The following is a 19,929-nucleotide window of genomic DNA, read 5'->3' on the forward strand; positions in this document are numbered from 1 at the left end:
CAAGTTAACGTGAGACAGATTAACAGGAGAAATGACCACATTTATTACATATATATGGGGTTCCCTAAGAATATGGGACCCAATGACGATTGGGACATTTAAGGCATACATGCTATCTGAAGCTAAGGAGAAGGCAATTCACCTGAAGATTGGAAAGTGAATGTTTGGTAAAGAAATGTTTTTTGGGCCATCTTTACAATGGGACACAGGGGGGACTAGCTGGGTTCTTCCCTGACTATCACACTTAGTTCCTATCACAGGTACCTATATGAGCTCGCCTCCTGGAAGCAGGTCCTTAGTCTAAATTCCCTTCAGGCAGTTAGAGGGAAGGCCAAAGGTTTTTCCTGAGGTGTTCATTTCTTGTAAGTAACCAGCTTAAAACAATATCCAAAAAGGCATATTTTGGGGTGACAGACTTTACATTCCCTCAATTGCAATGATGTATTTGTAGAGGAAATGAATTCTAAGAGCTTTGTGGAAGGATTTTTTTTTCCCCCCCAGCATGGGTATTTGTCATAGATTGTCTCAGAGTGCCAGCCGTAATCTCATAATCAAAGTCAGTTTTAGGTTTTGAACGTCATGTTTCAAACACTGCTGGAGCTCAAACTCCAGAGAATGAAAAATGCGCACACTTAGCTTATGTCTAGAGGAACCTAGCCAAGTCAAACAGCACTGAAACATTGCTTGCTCTCGATGGCCAGGATTGTGAAAGACAGCCACAGATGGTAGTTGAGCCATAGCTGGAACTTCTGTTAGTGGGCTTGAGATGTTCTAAGTGACAGAAGCCAGGAACCCACTGAGGGGTGGGAACTGGTGTTTCTAAAAGTTAAATTGCAATGATTGAATCTTTCTGTAATTCTGGTTCTGCTTGGGTTTGCTCTCAGTTGCATAGATCTGATTACGAACATGTCTTGGAAATCTGTTTCATAGTTAGTGGCCCATGAAAGGCAGAATAAAAGTTGCAGAATCAATTTTTTAAAGCTTTATTCTTGGCAGTCCAAGTGTTATACAAGACAAGGCAGCTGCTCTCTGTTTTACCATTATCCCTATTGTAGTGACTCCCTCCCTCCGTGTTTCTTTTTGATACATATTTACTCAATGTTGCTTTCTGCACACACTAGTAGAAATAGTTGCCCTTAAAAGGTTATATAAACTGTATGTTGTTGATGCTTTGCATAAAAAAGGTAGAGCTGGCTAGACTAATAATCACCATAGACCTTATCATTCATTGGCTTTGATTAGGTTTAAATTTATCTAAAGATTTTAGCATTTTGTTTTTAGGTTGCAAAGTGGAATTCAATTGTGTACTTGATTAGTGGAATGAGTTTAAAACATTGATTTTGTTGATGCTGCCAGACATTACTGCCTTGCTGTGGTGAGGTAGCTCAACTGCATGAGTTGGACCATTTTTAGAGACACCAGGTAACTTACATTAAAAAACAAAAACAAAAATAAAAACAAAAACAAAAAAACAACAAGGATGGTAAATTTGTGTCTCAGAAAGAATATATGTCACCTTCTTTGTACCAGCTTTTAGAGAACTGCTTCGGCAGCTGAACTATATACATGCCTACTTTATTTTCCTCTTATCATTTGGCAGGTGGAGAAAAAGTAAAGGTTTTAAAGTGAGTCTGAATTCGTATATCTGGTGGAGCATTCAATTTCATATATATACTATTTGGAATAGCAATATGTAGCAGAAAACATGTAGAGACTTGAGTACAGAATAAGCCCAGAGGGGCCAGTACACTAGCCGCAGTTTGATTTATGAGGACATACCCTCAGTTATCTAGGAACTCATATGGAATAGAGGTAACTGTGAGTATAGATTGTCTTACCCTGAAAGCAATCCCTGGTTTAATGGACAAGGTTTAATGTTTCCTATTGGGTAATTTAGCAGTTCATCTTTAGGTTAGTTAGTGAGGTAGGAGTTCCTGAGTTGCTAGATGAAATCTAATGCTTTCTTCTCTTCCTTCTTGCTACTTCTGCTTCAGGGCCAGCTTGGACTGAGATTTGCAAACCACAAATCCTGTTTGTTAGCTTTAGTCATTATGATTTGAGGCATGGGAATGACTGCACTGTGCAGAAACAGACTTTCTCTCACTGTGGGGGTGATGGGAGATGCTGGGTAATAAATGGTCTGTGGCACTTGGCTGGTTCACCAGCATTATCTATTGAATTAAAAAGACTTGGGGCCTCATTATCTACTCAGTTGGTAAGTGCGTAGCATTCTACTTCACTGTCTACAGTACTGGCCACTCTTCTTAACTACCTTTCTCAGATTTCATGCTTCTCTGGAACTCTTATGCTTTCTAGTCTTTTCCTGTAAGGCCTGCCCTTTTCTGCATTCCTTTGCCCTATGTTGAACACTACCTATATTTTTCTCTCCCAAAGGACCCCTAATATAAGGTGATTGTTTTGAGGGTTTGTATTGGGGGCGATGAGGATTAGAGTCTGGCACAGGCAACATCTTAGGGTGGCACATTAGACACCACTACACTTATGCCTGGCAGTCATTCCCTGCACAGCTCTCTCACATTCCTGGCTCCTCCTCTAGCTTAGAGTGCAATTGTTCTTTTCCCTTATGGAGAATTTGCTGTTTTTCTGTCTCCTAGATTTCCGTACCTGTTACTTTACTAGACAGTTTACCTCTTCACTATCAACCCCACAAATAAATCTTAGCCCTACCTTTGCTAAGCCAAAAACTCATTAAATTGCTTTCCCCAAACAAAGAATCTGGAACAAAGCATTAGACATGCTTTAAAATTTTTTTTGTGTTTTTTAACTTAAATTTTTGGGTTAAAGTGTCTTATTTCTCCTCAAGTACCTCAGAGAGAGGCGTATTATTAAGACTGAGTTTTCCTTTACTTAGGATGGACCCTGAAGTGTCGGGGTTTGTTATTTTTTCCTGCTACATTTAAACAATTTTTTCTTTTCTTTTTCTTTTTTTTTTTACATCCCATCTGCATTTATTCATTTATTCAACTTAAAAATTATTGAAGGAATCCTTTGCTCCCTGAGGCTTAGTTTACATCACTCAGCTGAACCAAGACCTGCTCCTGAGGTGTCCTGCAAAGGGAGAGGGCAGATGGTTGAACAAAGGATTCCAGTGTGGGAGGAATTTGGAGGAAAGGAAGGCTTTGGAGGCAGGATTTAGGAAACCACCCCCTAGGGCATGTGTTAGGACTGCAGTCTCTGGGATAGCACTGCCTGGGAAGCTGGCCTGCATCTTGCTCAAGCACTTTGTATCTCCATTTCTTCCATCCAAACCAAGAATAATAATGGTAGTAACTTATAGTGCTGTTAGAATTAAATGAACTAATACATGTAAGGGATTAGAGAAAGGCTTGGCTTAGTGTAATAAAATGTTTAGTTTTTTAAAATGTGACCCATAATAGTGTTGAAATAAATTTCTAGTCCCAAGAAGGAATGGCTCCTGCCTGGGGTGCCACATCAGCATGCTGAAACTTAAATAACACCATACCCCTGTAAATGCTCAAACACTAGACCAGCCCTGGGCCTTCTCACCCTAAACAAGTTTGGCTGTGTGGCCCTAGTCAATCAGTTGTTTTATATTTTTCTCTTTTTTGTTTTTTCTTTTATAACAACTTCTTGCCATCTACCCCGTTTTTGCAGTTCTCCTAAAGTACACTGTCCACTTCATGAATGTTAAACTTTTTATCATCTAAACTGTCTTCTTTAATTTTTTTTAATAGTAGCAAGCAATTTAACCTTGCAATTAAGTATATACATACAATCGTGTAAAACTGACACACATTTTAAAATTGACAATATTCTCCCTTTTTGTGTACAAAACACTGTTTAGTTTTTTAAATAAAACCTTCAAAGTATGCAGTGAATTTGGCAGCAGTTGGATGACCACGGGTCCAGCACTTAAAGCACAAACAATTAGGTACAGTATATAACACTCGCTAATGATAATAAAAAACTATGTTACTGGTTTATATATCTACTGTACTATACTTTTTATCGTTATTTTAGAGTGTACTTTTTCTACTTGTTAAAAGGTTTGCTGTAAAGCAGTGTGCCGTTATGCCTGCAGCAGCCTCATACATCAGATACTTACTGCATCTCTTAAGTGCATCATCTTCTCTTGCTTTAATTTTGTACGGTAACATGCTTACAGGCATGTAGCCTAGAAGCAATAGACCACATAGCTTAGGTGTGTAGTAGGCTATACCATCTGATATGTATAAGTGTACTCTATGATAGGGGTCCCCCGACCCCTGGACTGTGGACCTGTACCTGTCCGTGGCCTGTTATGAACCAGGCCCACCCAGCAGGAGGTGAGCAGAGAGCAAGTAAGATCCATTTGTATTTGCAGCTGCTCACCAACACTAGCATCACCACCTCAGCTCCACCTCAGCTCCACCTCAGCTCCATCTCAGATCATCAGGCATTAGATTCTCATAGGAGCACGAGTCCTATTGTGAACTGTGCATACAAGGATCCAGGTTGCATGCTCCTTATGAGAATCTTAATGCCTGATGATCTGAGGTGGCACTGAGGCAGTCATGCTAGTGGGGAGCGGCTGCAAATACAGATTAACATTAGCAAAGAGATTTGACTGCAGAGAAACCATAATAAAGCAATTGCTTGTAGATTCATATCAAAACCCTATTGGTGAGTGGCAATGACAAGTTTCATCTGGTGGCAGGCTTTATAGTGGCAAGTGAATTGATGTACTTCAGTTGTACAGCTGTATCTGGTGGCATCTGATTCTGCATTATGGGGAGTTGTATAATTATTTCATTATATATTAAAATGTAATAATAGAAATAAAGTGCACAATAAATGTAATGTGCTCGAATCGTCCGAAACCCCAACCTCACCCTAGTCTGTGGAAAAATTGTCTTCCACAAAACTGACTGGTCCCTGGTGTCAAAAAGGTTGGGGACCGCTGCTCTAGGATGTTTGCACAATGATGAAATGGTGGCCAGATGACATATTTCTCTGAAAGGATCCCTGTTCTTAAGAGGTATGTGACAGTAATTGACATACAACATTTTATTAGTTGCAGATGTACAACATAATGATTTGATATTTGTGTACATTGCAAAATGATTACCACAATAAGACTAGTTAACATCCATCACCATACATAGTTACAGAATTTGTTTGTGTGATGAGAACTTTAAAAATCTATTCTCCTAGCAGCTTTCAACTATGCAGTATAGTATTAACTATAGGCACCGTTTTGTATCTATGAGCTTGGTGGTGTGTTTATTTACTTATTTTTTTACATTCACATGTAAGTGAGAGCATATGATGGTATTTGTCTTTCTCTGTCTGACTTATTTTACTTAGCACAATGCCCTCAAGGTTCATCGTCGTTGTCATAAAATGGCAAGATTTCATTCTTTTTCTTATGACTGAAGAATATTCCATTGTATATGTATTGCATTTTCTTTATCCATTCATCCATTGATGGACATTTAGGTTGTTTTCATATATTGATTGGCTATTGTAAATAATGTTGCAATAAACATAGGAATACATATATTTTTTTGAATGAGTGTTTTTGGTTTTTTGGCTAAATACCCAGAAGTGGAATTGATGGCTCATATATGATAGTTTATTTTTAATTTTTTTGAGGGAAGTCCATGCTGGCTGCCTTCTGGTATTATATTGTTGTTCTTTCTGGGCGTTAAAGGATGATTGCATGTCGGCCTACTCAGTAGACTTTATGACCCCACTGGGAGCCCTCTCAGAAAAGAGTGCTAGCATCAGCTGTTTCTCTCCTTCTCTTTCTCCTTCCTCGCAGGATTGTCTGCTGCTAGCTCTGGAAGGCTGGTGAGTGTGGCATGGCACATCTTTGGTGTCCTTGCTGTAGTTCTCCACCAGAGCATTGCCAGAGAGCTGGGAGGGAGGGAGAAGGGAGGGAAGAATCTCCCTGGGCAGCAATTGCAATCCATCCTGTTTGAGCAGATGGCACTGGAGAGAACAGCAGCTTCCCTTGTGCTAATCTACAGCCAAGATCCTGCACAGAGAGGCAGTTGAAAAGGTGCCTAGCACAGCCAGATCCATACCCTGGGCCTTCTGCAATGAAAAGGAATTCCTTTTTATGATGCTTTAAAAGTGAAATTCCTCCCTTTCCTCTTAATGGAGCTAGTAATTGGGCTGTAATAAAGTTACAGGAGAGGCAGAGAAAATCTAGAGAGCTTACAAGATTTGAAGTATGATCCTAGTCCTCAGGGCTGAAAGTGCCTGGTAGCTTGGATACCAAGGCAGATTTGCAGAACGTGAGCTCGAGGAGATGGTTAAACTCTGGGTCTAAAACTCATCTACGATTTTGGCAAACCTTTCGGATTACTTGCCTTTTTCCCATTTGTTCCCTTGCCCAACTTCTGTTGCCTCCATCCTTATCTGTTTTTTTCTCCTCTGCTGCTTATATAAGGCAGCACATGGTATTACGCCAGATGTTCATGGTGTGTTTACAAGTGCATGTGTTCCTATTTCTGGGCCAAGAAAATACTCCTGACATAGGACAGCCAAGATTTTTTGGCTTCTGAAACCCCAACATCCTTTTATTTCATGATTTATTTAAAGTCTTAAAATGAGGTTACTGCACTATTTTATTCTTTGAATCAGTATGAAGGGTCAAATAATAATTGATCTGCTAGTGGGGTGAGAAAGCTCACGGACAAAGAATCTGCTGGATATCCTTTGGCTTAGCTATCCTTTGTGCTTAGATATTGGATCACCTTCTTTCTCAGAAATGCTAGCCCCTCCTCTACCCAAAGTCATGGCTTTTGTCCATGCATATTTTTACTTTGGCTATTACTGAAACACACCCACTGCCAACACATTTCTGGACCCAGAGTTACAAAATTAGACTGAATGAATGTAAATATCTAGTCTGGCTAGAGAAAAAAAGAGCAAAGAGACCTAACAAAGCATTCCCAGGAAGTTTTCCTGGCAAGGTATATAGAACACTAACATAGTGCAGGCCTGAGTTCTGCTCTGGACTCCACTCATCACATCTAGAATGGGTATAATGAATGATCTGTGCCTTGACTGCCCATGAAAGCAGGGAGACTTTCCTTAATCTCTGTGGTCCCTCACTTTACCACAGAGGTAGAATCTTGGTGTTTGAAATGCTGGTGTGGATTGAGGCATACTGGGGAAGCCAGTCCTCTAATCTTCACAGTGGCCACAAAGTCAGGTATAGGGAATTGAAATTCCACCTCTGAAAGACAGAGGCAGAAGGGTCCAACTCTCTCCTGCAGCTGCGGAAACTTGAAGCCATGATAAATGACGTACACTGATGTGTTCAATCCTGCAGGCAGTCACACTTGGAAGCAGAACTAAGAGCCAAGACTCTTGATTCCCCAGCCCGGTGATAATTCCTTGTATCATATAAACTCTGCCTTATTATAATGCCATTCCAGTGTCTTTAAAAGGGTTATTTCTCCTGAATAAAAAGGTAGATATTAAGAATATATCAATTGTATGATTTACTTATATGTGGAATCTGAAAAACAGAACGATGATAGCAAAAAGCATGGATACAGAGAACAGATTGGTGATTGTCAGAGGTAGGGGGTGGGAGGGTGGGCAAAATGGGTGAGGGGCTTAAAAGGTGCAAACTTCCAGTAATAAAACAAATAAGTCATGGGGATCTATGTACAGCATGGTGACTGTAGTTAAAGAATACTGTATTGCGTATTTGAAAGTCGCCAAGAGAGTGGACCTTAGAAGTTAGCATCATAAGAAAAAAACTTGTAACTATGTATGAAGACTGATGTTAACTAGACTTATTATGGTGATCATTTCACAATATATACAGATATCTAATCATTATGTTCTGTGCCTGAAACTAATATTGTCTGTCAATTATACCACAATAAAAAAAAGAAGTCTCACTACAAATTCTTTCATTTTTAATCTTACGATTAATTAATGGTTAAGAGATGCAGATTTTTACTTTGCAAAAACGTGGGTTCAAATCTAGGTTAAAAGAAAAATTTTTTTTCTATTGACTTCTCTTTTGAACTAGGGAATGCTTAATTATATAGCTCACAGATTCAAATAATTTTAGTTACAATTCTCTTTGGTTAAAACACCAACAATAATTGTCCCTATGGTGAGCTCAGTATTGTACCTGAAGCATAATAGCAAAGAAAGACGCGTTTTGAAGACAGGTGTACGCTGTGTGAAATCACTATTGCTGAGGAGAGTCATGTTGTCAGTGACTTGATCTCACGGGGATCTTAGTCTGATGAAGTCTAAAGGAGCAAAGAATAAATAGGATTAAATCGTACTTTAGAATTTCAAAGTTTTGTATTATTTTATATTTAATGAATTACAAAGCTATCTTTCTTACCTTCTTTAGACATAGTTTACCATGTCTTGTGATTTGTCAGGAAACCTTTAGGGTTTGATTATACAGACACCCAGAAAAAGAGACAACTCAAAGAGACGCAGCAGATTTTTGGTGATCTAATCTAGTATAACTCCTCACTTGGGTGACTTATAAGTACCAACATGTTAGTTTGAAAATAAGTCTTTTCCTTCATTCTAAACTTTCTACTTCTTCTGTTAGAGAGTATTCTGGAGTCTTAATCTCAGAAATCTTTGAGTTGACTTGTGAACATTTTGTGGGTGTTTAAGAATGTGAGATAGCTTCAGGAGAAGCAGGCATCCACTTGTAGGAACAGATCCTTTCTTATTTAATGGTCAGGCTAGGGATCCAAATGCAACCTGTGGTAATGATCTTTCTGCACCAGCTTGAATCTGCTGAAGCAATAGTTGTGAGAACCATTGCCAAAAAAGTATGAAATGTCCATTTACATAAGACTCGTGAGATAACAGAATGTTGCTTAATTCACTAATTTATTTTACTCAGTTATTCAAAGCTTACCAAAGAATTAGACCATAAGATCACATTTAAAGGAAACACTGCTGCACATCATCCTTACTATGTGATTGAGAAGGTTTTTCTGAGTTTTAATCGCCTTAAAGTCATAACTGTTGTTAATAGGACTGTTGAACAATACGATAGGTACAAGGTGTGATGGGTGTGTAGTGAGAAGAAGGTTCATCTGATAATTTGTAGGACCTTGGGGACAGGAATATGGGGAGTCTAAAGATATAATAGTATCTGTACTAGAGTGTATCTCAAGTATCTTTAGTAGGTGGTAACTCAAGTAGAGCGGCTCCTATCGATCGTTAAATAAGATAGTCTCTGGCCTCCAGGGAATTATAATTTGGTATGGAGGCTGTGTAAACAACTTCCATTCAACAGCGAAGACTGAGATGTAGGTAGAGGTACAACCACATATGGTAGTGCAGACTGACCTGCATGGAGTGTGTGTGTATTGCAGGGGAGGGCAGCTGGCTAAGGTGCGTGAGGCCTGCAGTCCAGCCTGGGTTCTGTCCACCAAGCTGTGTTCCTGAGTCAGCCTGGAGGAATGGGCATCTTCCAAAAGGGATGTCTTTTTTTCTAATCCGTACAGAGGCACTTTGTGGACTAGCTTCAGCCCAGGTGCTGCTGGAGTATAGAAGAGGGGATTACTGCTCTGAAGAAAGTAGAAAATGCATGGCTGTGAGGTGGCTGCTACACATAGTGCTTGAAGGGTGGCCAACTTTTGCTGGCCCTTCAAAGCCCAGCTCCAGGGTGGGAATCTTTCTTTGGGTTTGGAGTCACCTTAAGGTATCTACCTCTGTCCCTGTCCAGGGCACATCTCTGTCAGAGTAGTCTCTATCCTCACCTGCCTTTCCTCCATGAGTCTGTACACCACATAAGGGAAGGACTACAGTCCTTTTTGACTTGTGCCTGGCACAACAAAGGGGTCAGAGGTTGGGCAATAAAGGAATCGTGGTGGGAGGTAAGGTTCGAGGAGTAGTTCTGAGCTAGATCAGAGTGACCTTTAATGCCGTGTTATCCCATAGGCTGGGGTTTGCATTGTTGATGTTAGAGGAGGAAAAGGAAGCGACTTGCGCCAACTTGTGTTTTGGGAAAGTCCCTCTGGGAGTTGAGCAGAGGATGGATTAGGGCCTTTGGCACAAGAAGAGGTACAGGATTGGAGGTCATTTAGTGTTTGGTAGGAAGCAACTGTTTAGAAACACCTGCTATAAGTTTTTTATTTAGTTAGTTGAAGGTATAATGCCTAATGTGTAAGCAAAATGGTTACACAGAACAGGACCAGGTATTTCCCCAGAGGGCCTACTGTCACCGAGTTGGCAGGTCTTGCCAGAGTTCACAAGGGAGCTCAATTCTCACTATGCTCATGTCCCTTTACACCATTCCAGAAGAATGTTGCAAGATTCTACACCCAATTTCCAACGTTGATGTCTGCGTGTGTGTGGGGAGTTTGCACACCACCAACAAGCAATCCTTTAATACTGGCAGAGTGTCCTACAATTGAACTCAATTCTACACTGTCTATCTGGAGACAGGGGCGGATCCCACAGGTTAAGGGCTCAGTCCTCCACTTCAGATGCCAGTCATCAGCCCAAGTTGTCACCTGTGCTTCTGACCTACTGACTATAAGTCAGAGATTTCCATGTCTCCCTCTTTGAGTTTAATTAATTTGCTAGAGCAGCTCACAAAACTCAGGAAACCCATTTATATACTCACTAGATTACCAGTTTATTACAAATGATATTAAAGGATATGAATCAACAGCTATATGAAAAGATATAGAGAGTGAGGTCCTGGAAAAAAGGAGCTTCCATCCTTGTGGAGTTTGAGGTCTAGTGCATTGATGTGTTCTGATTTCCTAGCCTTGAAGCTCTCCAAACCAGAAACCTTTCAGGTTTTTATGGCGGCTTCATTACATAGGCATGGCTGATTAAACCGTTGGCCATTGGTATTGAGTCAACTTCTAGCCCCTCCTTCCAGGAAATTGGGATGGGAGTGAAAATGCAGCCCTCTATTGATGGTTAGTTTCCCTGGCAACCAGTGATTTCCAAAAAAAAAAAAAAACAAAAAACAAAAAACCCCAGGGTGATTTCCAAAAGTCACCTCATTAATATCGACCCGGTTATAGAAAGGAACTTATTATGAAGAACAAGACACCCATTTCACCTTTAGGGCTCTGGACCATTTTTCAAGAACTGAGGACCGAAGACCAAGTAGTAACAGAAAAGATACTGTCATTGCTCTTATCACTCAGGAAGTTCCCAGGGTTTTGGGAGCTGTGAGCCCCACTTTGGACCAATTATATATTTCTTATAAATCACAATGTTGCACATGTGCTCTAACGTTCAAAGTGCTTCTGTTCAAGGATATGCTCACAAACATCGTGAGACAGTATAGCACAATAAATAAATAAGCGGTTAAGAAAATGGATTCTGGTGCTATCCTGCTTGAGTTTGTGTCCCAGCTCCACCGCTTATTTAGCTTAGTTGCCTTGGGCAAATTGCATAATCTCGCTGTGTTTCAATTGACTTACGTGTGAAATGGAGACAATCATAGCACTGACTTTGTGGATATCTATGAGGATTAAATGGGTTCATATGTATTAACTGCTTAGGACAACACCTGGCATATAGGAACAAATACTTATTTTCTCCACGTTCTTGTATAAAATTTGCAAAGACGCATTATTCCAAGTCCTTTAGACATATTAATCACATACAACTTAAAAAAAATTAGGTAGTATTGTTCCCATTTTATAGATGGAGAAACTGCAAAGCATACAGTGTGGGGAAAGTCTTAGAAGTGTTTAAGTAGCCGTGTCAGGATTTGAACCCAAGAGGAATGGCTCTAAAGTATATGTCTTGGCCGTTACGCTAGATTCAGAATTTTCTTCGTAACTATTAATAATAAGTGTCATGGAGTGCATGAAAACCATATTTTTTTGGTGTAGAGGAAAAGAACACCTAGCTTTGAGGAAAGCCAATTGAAAGATGAATACTGGACATCTGAAATGAGTCGTTTGAGTTAAGTGCCAAAGTGCCTTAAATTTAGGAGTTTCTTCTGTAATTTCTGCCTTTAAAGCTATTTTTTAACCAGCTTTTTTTTTTTAAGCATATTTTCTTAATAGAAGAGATTCATCAAAGTGATATCAAGGATAAACAGTTTCTAGGATGAAGTTTTTCTTCATTTTGTTAATTTTTCCAAGTAACACTTCAGTGCCCAAATATTCTTACGAATGGGGGATAAAGAACTCGTAGTTTTGTAGAATCACAAAGCTACAGTTCCTTTAGGCCATGCCTCATATGGGACGTGTGCATGTGCGCTCGAGGGCGCGCGCGTGTGTGTACGTGTATGCTATGTGTGTTTTGGCATTTTCAATGACCTTTTGGAGCAGAGATGATACTGGGAGTGGCAGTGGTGTCTCCTAGTTCTAGGCAGCCAGCCTTATGAGGGAATCACGCTCTTTTACAGGGGTTTTTCACTCAGCATTTTCTGGCATGAAAGGACAATGAAAAAGACATTGAACTGTTGTCTGTTTCTCGTGTTTAGCCAGGCATCTCGGGGAATTTGCTTGCTATGTGGACACTTGTCCAGCTCGGTTTTCCATATTCGGTTTGCTGTCATTTACAAGTAATAATAATAAAAAAAAGACTGTGTATCTACAGCCTTTCTTTGGAATTCCATGTGAGAAATTGGAGCAGGTATGTATATGTTTTAGCCAAACATGCTAGCATTAGTGTTTAATGATGTTCCTTTACCTTTCCAGTAGACGGACAAATGCAGATGAAGGTTCTGTTTTCTGGAATGGGCTTCTGTCTTCTGACTAGTGTTTTCTTTATGTTTTGTTGTTGTTGTTGTCCGGAGGTCTTCATTCAGATGCAGGTACTTCGTTAAATCCATTTTGCTGTGGCCACTGACCTGTCTAGGTTTTCATGGTAGGGACTGAGAGGCATGTTGGGAGTTTGATTTTGTATCAAATGGAGGATGTGTTGTCTGTCTTGCTCCAAAGAAGAACCAAGGCTGCCACAAATAGTTGGAAAAGTATGTTGTGTTTAGATTTTTCTCTTAACTAGTAAATTGGACTAAGATGGTTCTGGATGTCTTCCACAGAGTTTTTTAAGCTTGTAGTTGCTCAGTCTATGTTGGGTTAGCTCAAGGTACTCTCTCAAGGGCAGAAGGCCTCCTGACGTTGCTTCTGCTTTAGTGCAGGCCTTCTGCTTGTGTTTCGATTATTATCACAGCCTCCTTGGCTTCCACCACTCCAATGCCATTCAAATTGCACATTGCGGTGGGCATGTGACCTGTGTAGTCACGCAAAGCCTTGTACTTAATTTGTTGTTTTGCTGTTGCCATCTTGAAAATTTTAATTTTTGAATAAGGGGGTTCCATATTTTCATTTTGCACTGGGCCCTGCAAATTAAGTAGCCGGTCTCGGCTGTGGGAATGGCATTTCTAAAACTACCTATTTTTAAAACAAATTTTTCAAAGTCTATACTTCTCATCCTACTCGTCTAGCTCTCTCTCTCATGGCATGCTTTGCTTCAGCTGTCACGACTTGAAGTTCTTCCAGGTATGCCAAGCAGCCTCATGCCTCTGCAACATTGGCTCATGGTATTTTCTTCTCCTCACTAATCCTTCCATGACCTGGTTCATCTCTATTTATGGTTTGAAATGCCAAAAAAATGACTCAGTTATGAAATCTTACATGGCCAACTCAACTAGTACTAATCATATTGTGTATCATATTTCCTTGGAAAAAGTTGATATCTGGCAAGGTTGGGCCATGTTTGATCTTGGTATCATGGTTCTGCAATACCTGTACAGGATGATCAGATTAATTTTACTGAGTGAAAATGTTTTTCTATCATCTTCAAGGTGTTCATTCATTCATTCACCAAATTTTTATGGAGCATCTAATACATTCCAGACTGTATTCTAAGTACTGAGGACATGACATTGAACTAAACATTTCACTTTTTGTCACTGAGTTAATTAGTTGGGTGAGGCAGAAAATTAAGTAAACAAATACATCAATATATGACATGTAAGGTCTGGAGTTCTAGAAAACAGTGCAAAGTAGAATGAGGGTAATGGAGGTGTGTGTTTCTCCTGTGCTATTTATATAGGGTGGAAGATCTATCTGAGGTGATATTTAATCAGAGACCCGAGTGAAACGAAGGCTTGATCCATGTGAAACTGTGGCAGAAAGAATGTTGTAGGACAACAAGTAAAAAGTCCCTTAAGTGGGCAAGTATTTGTGATCTTCAGGAAACTACAAGGAAGCCAGTATGGCTAGAACAGAGTGGGCAATGAGAGATGGGGTTAAAGAATGGGGGCCTGATCACACAGGGCCTTGTAGACCAACGCGAGGACTTTGGCTTATACTGAGGGAGATGGAAAGCCATTGGAGGGCTATGATTAGCTTGCATTTTAAAAGGCTCACTCTATGTGTTGTATTTATTCAAAAGAGCCATCTCAAATGCTACTGAGAAGTGAAGTAAGCTAAGCACTGTGAATCGAGTGTTTAGGTATTGTGATTATTTTGGTCGACTGATGTGTAGAAAACCCCAAAAGCAATCTTTTGATTTTGTAGCAGGTCAGAGATTGATATGAGTAAAGGACCCACTGTGATCTAACACACTTACTGTGGGGTTCTTTATCAGTCTGCTGATTCTTTGGCCAGTTACCTCCTCTTCACTACATGAAGATCTGTAAATTAGGTTTTGGAGCATAACTGTCTGTTCCCTTCCTTACTCTGTGCTATCTGAGAAGCCATGCACTCCTGTTAACTACCTAGGCAGCCGAAGACCATCATTGTGCTTTTCTCTCCTCACAATGACGTAGCTTCTTCAGCAGCCATTGGCCTCACAGTGTGCTCTTGTTTGTTCTCAACAGTTCCTGCTGCACTATTATGTTTGGATCAGTTGTCTTGGATCTGAAGGACACTGCGGAAGTAGAATTTCAAGAGCTTGATATTCAATTAGCTATAAAGAGTGAGAGAAGTAAAAAATAAAAAAATCAAGACAACTGGTATTTAATCTTAGGTGATGTCTGAAGAGAGTAATGCCATTGTCTGAGACAAGAAACACTAGGGCAAGAAGAGTGGGAGGGGATGTGTGATTTTGGACATAACAGTTTGAGATATCAGTGAGAGGTACGTATGGAGCCATTTAGCAGACATCCAGAGGTCTCAGGGGCATCATTTTGAATACTGTTCTTCACTAAATTACTGAATCCATATGTACCCCTATACCATAAATCCCCCATCTGCAGGGACCCAAAACATCCTCGGTCCAGTTCTCAGAATCCCTCTACAATATCCCTTCCTAGGCAGTCTTTGAGTTTCCATTCAAATATTTCCTTAGGCATTTTTTTCTATCCACTTGTAATTCCCACTACTCGTCCTAATCCTGTGTCCTGGGGAGTGAATAAAATAATGCCTTCTTCGTGTGTGAAGTATCAGTTTATGGATAAATTGTTATTATGTCCTTCTCCGGATCTTCTCTTTTCCAGATAAGACATTCCTTATGCTTTCACTGTTTCCTTGTGGGATATTTGGAGCCAGTTCACATGTTGGTTTCTCACCCTGAAAGATGTGTATTTGTTATATAAATAAATGTACCTTAAAGTTTGGTGGATGGGACTAAGAACAGAGCTCTGGGGCAGGCTGGCCTGACCATGACAGAATAAAACAGCACCAAACTTGTCAGTTACTCCCAGCATACTCTCTGACAGTGATTTTTCAGCTATAAAACATACATATCGTACAGATATTGCCCAAGAGAACTGAAAGCAGTATATTCACACAAAAACTCGTACAGGCATGTTCATTGCAGCATTATTCGTAATAGCCAAAAGGTGGAAACGACCATAATGCCTGTTAATCAATGTATGCCTAGACAAAATACAGTGGAATAGTAATATTCAGCCATGAAAATGATTGAAATACTGATATATGGTACAACATGAATGAACCTTGAAATCATTCTGCAAAATGAAAGAAACCAGACACAAAATACCACATATTGTGTGTGATTTCGCTTATTATGAGATGTGCAGAACAGGCAAATCTATAAAGACAGAAAGTAGGTTAGTAGTTGCCAGCGGCTGGGATGGAGGAGAAAATATGAGTGACTGCTAATGGGTATAAGGCGTCTTCCTGGGGAGATAAAAATGTTCTGAAATTAGGTAATGGTGATGATTACACAACACTGAGAATGTATAAAAAACCACTGAGTTGTACATTTTAAAATGGTGAATGTTGTGGGGTATGTTGTATCTCAGTAAAGCTGTCGTTTAAAAAAATGGGTATGACCTCCTATTTGAAGTGAGGATTAGGTGAACTAACACAAAGTGCTTAAAACACAGTGCCTGGAACATAGCATGTACTCAGTTAATGATTGTTATTGTTGCTCTTAAGGAAAGTAATACTGCTTAAATATCAGTAAGCTGCAACTTTTCTTTGCTGCTACCTCTGCAGAATATTACCTGTTATAGAGTATGCCACCAATGAATACTTGCTGAAATGAATGTGCTTTCTTCACATTCATGTCCAGCCACATTCAGGAAGGTGGTTATCATTTGTCCTCTGCTTCTTGCAGCACGTTACTGAATCCGTGTTATTGGGCCTAACATTGAGCTACTTTTGTTCAGTAGTACTAATCAAGTGATGTAGAGCTCCTCGCAGCTCATTTTTCACTGTTGAAGCTAGGAGTGTAGACTCAGTCTGGGGGAAAAAAGGCCCTACCTTGAATTCAAGGTGAAGGTAGGGGCAAAATGATTCTTGAGCTTTCCTCCCCACCCCCCAGTAATGTAATTCCGCTTTATGTTTTTATAAGAATTTAATTGATCTGTCAAGAATGTGGTTCCTAATGGTTCATTATAAGTTCCCTGGAGAGCAGAAGACTTCATCTTGATTTAAAAAAAAAAAAAAAAATCAGTTCCTAGAAATTTAACTGATTTAAATTGATAATTTCTTCCGCCGAACTCAACTTACAATTTCTACAAATAAGAATTCATTTTAAATTAAGATAGAAGCATTTTTTCTTCTGAAAATAACTTAAAAAGTTCTCATCCTTTTGTGAACTTGGCATTCCACTAATAACACTGAATTGCTTTTACAACTATGTTGTAAGGTGCCACTTGCTTACACTGAGGCTCATGAAAAGAAAGAAACCTGTTGTTTGTATCATCTAACATTCTTTCTAGAAAACCAGTGGAAATTTTTTTCCTTTGGTCCCTTTACTTTTCTGCGTATCATGAACCATGTGGTTGATCACATTTCCTTATTTTTACACTGTCTGGAGGCTCAGCATCCAGTGCGTAGCTTACCTCTTAAGAGGTAGCTAGGACTTCTTTCCCTGCCTTTTGTGTACCACACTCCCTCTAGACTCAAACTTTGTTTCTTACTCTATTTTCACTTTGCCTAATTTACATTTTCTTTTATTTTTATTTCTGTCTGTGTCTTTCTTTAAGATCTGCTTTTACAATTCTTTGGGAGACAAATGAGAGACAGGGGTGGGCCACTATTTTTGAAGACGATATTTAAAACCTTGCTGTAAAAACATCTACCTATAACTTTACCCCCATACCAACAGGGCGGAATGGGAGAGAAGGCAAAATGATCAGAAAAGAATTTGTAAGCTTTTTATTTTTATTTTTGAAGCTTTTTTGAGTGTCTCTTTTTCCTGTCTTTTTAATAGAAATTGGTGATATGGCAAAGCAGTACATAGGGAAAGGTCTTTTGGTTCCAGATCATGTGATCACACGCTTAATGATGTCGGAGCTGGAGAATAGGCGTGATCAGCACTGGCTACTAGATGGTGAGTTGAACCTGTGGGTAAGCTGGATTTCTGTGCATAGTTGGGTTCTCTATTGAATTCCGTTATTGTTCCGGTTTTGATGATGCCTTTTGTTTCCATGACTAAGTCTTCATGAATATAACTCCTCTGAAATCAGAGGTTCTTTCATCCATAATAGGCCACACGAATTAAAGCCATGAGTTATCATTTTTCACCTGTCAGATTAACAAAAAAACAGAAAATCTGAAAATCTTATATTTAGTGTGTTAGAATTTAGTATTGTTGAGAGTATAACATGGACAACATTTGGAGGGCAGTTTAGCTATCTGTAATTTTTGATTCAGCAATTTTTATGCTAAATTTCTTGTCTAAGATATATCTTCAAGGATGCTTATTTTCAGCATTATTTGTAAATAGTAAGACATTGGTAGCAACCTAAGTATTGATCATAAGGATGCCTTAAATTTTTGTATGTTCATTTCCCAAATAATTGACCTATGTGTCGACATAGATAGATCTCTAAGTTAAACTGCCAAGTGAAAAAAGCTAGTTGCAATATAGTATCATATATTATTATTATTTATGTAAAAATGGAGGGTTGATATATTATTAGTAGCAAACACATGCATAAACTAACTATATCTTTGGAAGGATGTTAAAAATATATAACAGTAGTTAGCTCTGGGTAAGGATTAGGGTTGAGGAGAGACTTACCTTTCACTGTATATACCCTTGATACTGCTTGATATTTAATATGTATTTAAACAACATATGGAACTGATTTGTAAACTCAGTGGTTCCTAAACTTTTTAGGCATTATGAATTTCTTGATGACAACTATGATATTTCACCCAAGAAAATGCATACAGATGCTCACGTACAAAATATTGCATAATTTTTTATTCCAACAAACTTGAATTCAGAATTTTCTACTTTAAGTTTGCCCAGTATAAATCTTTTGATTTATCGAAGGAAAAAGATGGACTGAGTGGATTATTTGTCTTATTAAATAACAAATTCCTTGGTGCAAAGAAAATAGAAATTTGATGAACACACTGTTCTATATGAACACAAAATGTGGAGTGAGATTTAGCTATAACAAACTTTTTTCTATCACAGATCAGTTTTTCTTTGGTTCATGCAATGTACTCATTTCTATCTTAATTTGGCAAAACTGAAGCCTTGGAAGGTTGTGACAGTTGAAATCTTGATGTTTGCCTACCACAGAGAAACCGAAGGAAGTGTCCTATATTTAAGCTATCAGAATTGCCTTTGTTTTTCCTAAAGTCTGTAGCCATGGATCTCCATAACGAGTACTATAGTGGAATATTTATTCTATATCAGTGTTTTCTCAAACAGTGTAGCATGCAATGTTTGTAATTGCTAGACAATAAAATACAGTTTGTCGCCAAATATGTTTAGAAAATGGCAGTTTGAATATTAAAACTTGCTAACATTTATTGAGCAGTCACTGTGTGCCAAGCATTGTCCTGAACACTTGATATTATCTCTTTCAATCCCTACAATAACTGTAAAGTAGATACTATTATCCACATTTAATAGCTGAGAAAACTGAGGCAAAGTAGTATTGAGTTACTTGCCCACAGTGCTGAAATTAACCAGTTTCCTTTACTTCAGCATTTTACCAAAAATTTAATATGACAATGCCATTGAATTCTTCACAGAAGGAGATTTGCTGACATTGATTATAGAATCTCTTGCTTTATTCCCTTCACCCACTAGGAACTTTCAGGATTTGTTCTGTGGGTTTCTGAACACATATTTCTCAACTCTGTAGTTGTTCTGAAAATTTAACTACAAAGTAGATCGTATCTTTCTATAACACCTTCCTTAAAAAAGAATTTGGAGCTCTGTCCTTGTGGAGCTGGAAGGAACCTAGAGCGAATTGAAAATTTGTGTTAAGAGAAAGGCTATAATGGTTTATGGAAGACATTTTGTCTTTTATTCGTTAGGCAATACAGAATAAAACTCCTTCTGTGTCAGAAACTATTATGTGCTGTTGATAAAATGGTAACACATTGTCCCTACTTTTTAAGGGGCTTATGTCACAGTAGCGAGGAGTCAAGTGTGTAAAAAATTAATTACTGACAGTGTAATGGAAGCGTATATATCTAGTGCTCTGAGAACCCAAAGGAGAAAATTATGTTCTGTCGGTGGGACAAGAGATTGTAACAATGTTATGGAAAAAGTTTGATAAATAAGGGTTGAGAAAGGTGGATT

At 39.0% G+C, this 19,929-nt stretch overlaps 1 protein-coding gene across 6 annotated transcripts in view; it reads left to right on the forward strand.

Moving 5' to 3' along the window:
* The window catches only part of AK4 (adenylate kinase 4), a 102,936-nt gene that overhangs the window by 58,665 nt on the left and 24,342 nt on the right, over nt 1–19,929 (forward strand). For 5 of the 6 annotated variants that reach the window (XM_036234866.1, XM_016159156.2, XM_016159155.2 and 2 more), the window contains one exon: nt 17,590–17,709. The exons of the other annotated variant lie outside the window; for it this stretch is intronic. In XM_036234866.1, the coding sequence (XP_036090759.1) occupies nt 17,601–17,709 (109 nt within the window). In that variant the 5' untranslated portion in view covers nt 17,590–17,600. The remainder of the gene's footprint in view (nt 1–17,589; nt 17,710–19,929) is intronic. 6 annotated transcript variants of the gene reach the window in all.

Source organism: Rousettus aegyptiacus, unplaced genomic scaffold, assembly GCF_014176215.1.
Source record: "Rousettus aegyptiacus isolate mRouAeg1 unplaced genomic scaffold, mRouAeg1.p scaffold_m13_p_1, whole genome shotgun sequence".
NCBI classification, from domain to species: domain Eukaryota; kingdom Metazoa; phylum Chordata; class Mammalia; order Chiroptera; family Pteropodidae; genus Rousettus; species Rousettus aegyptiacus.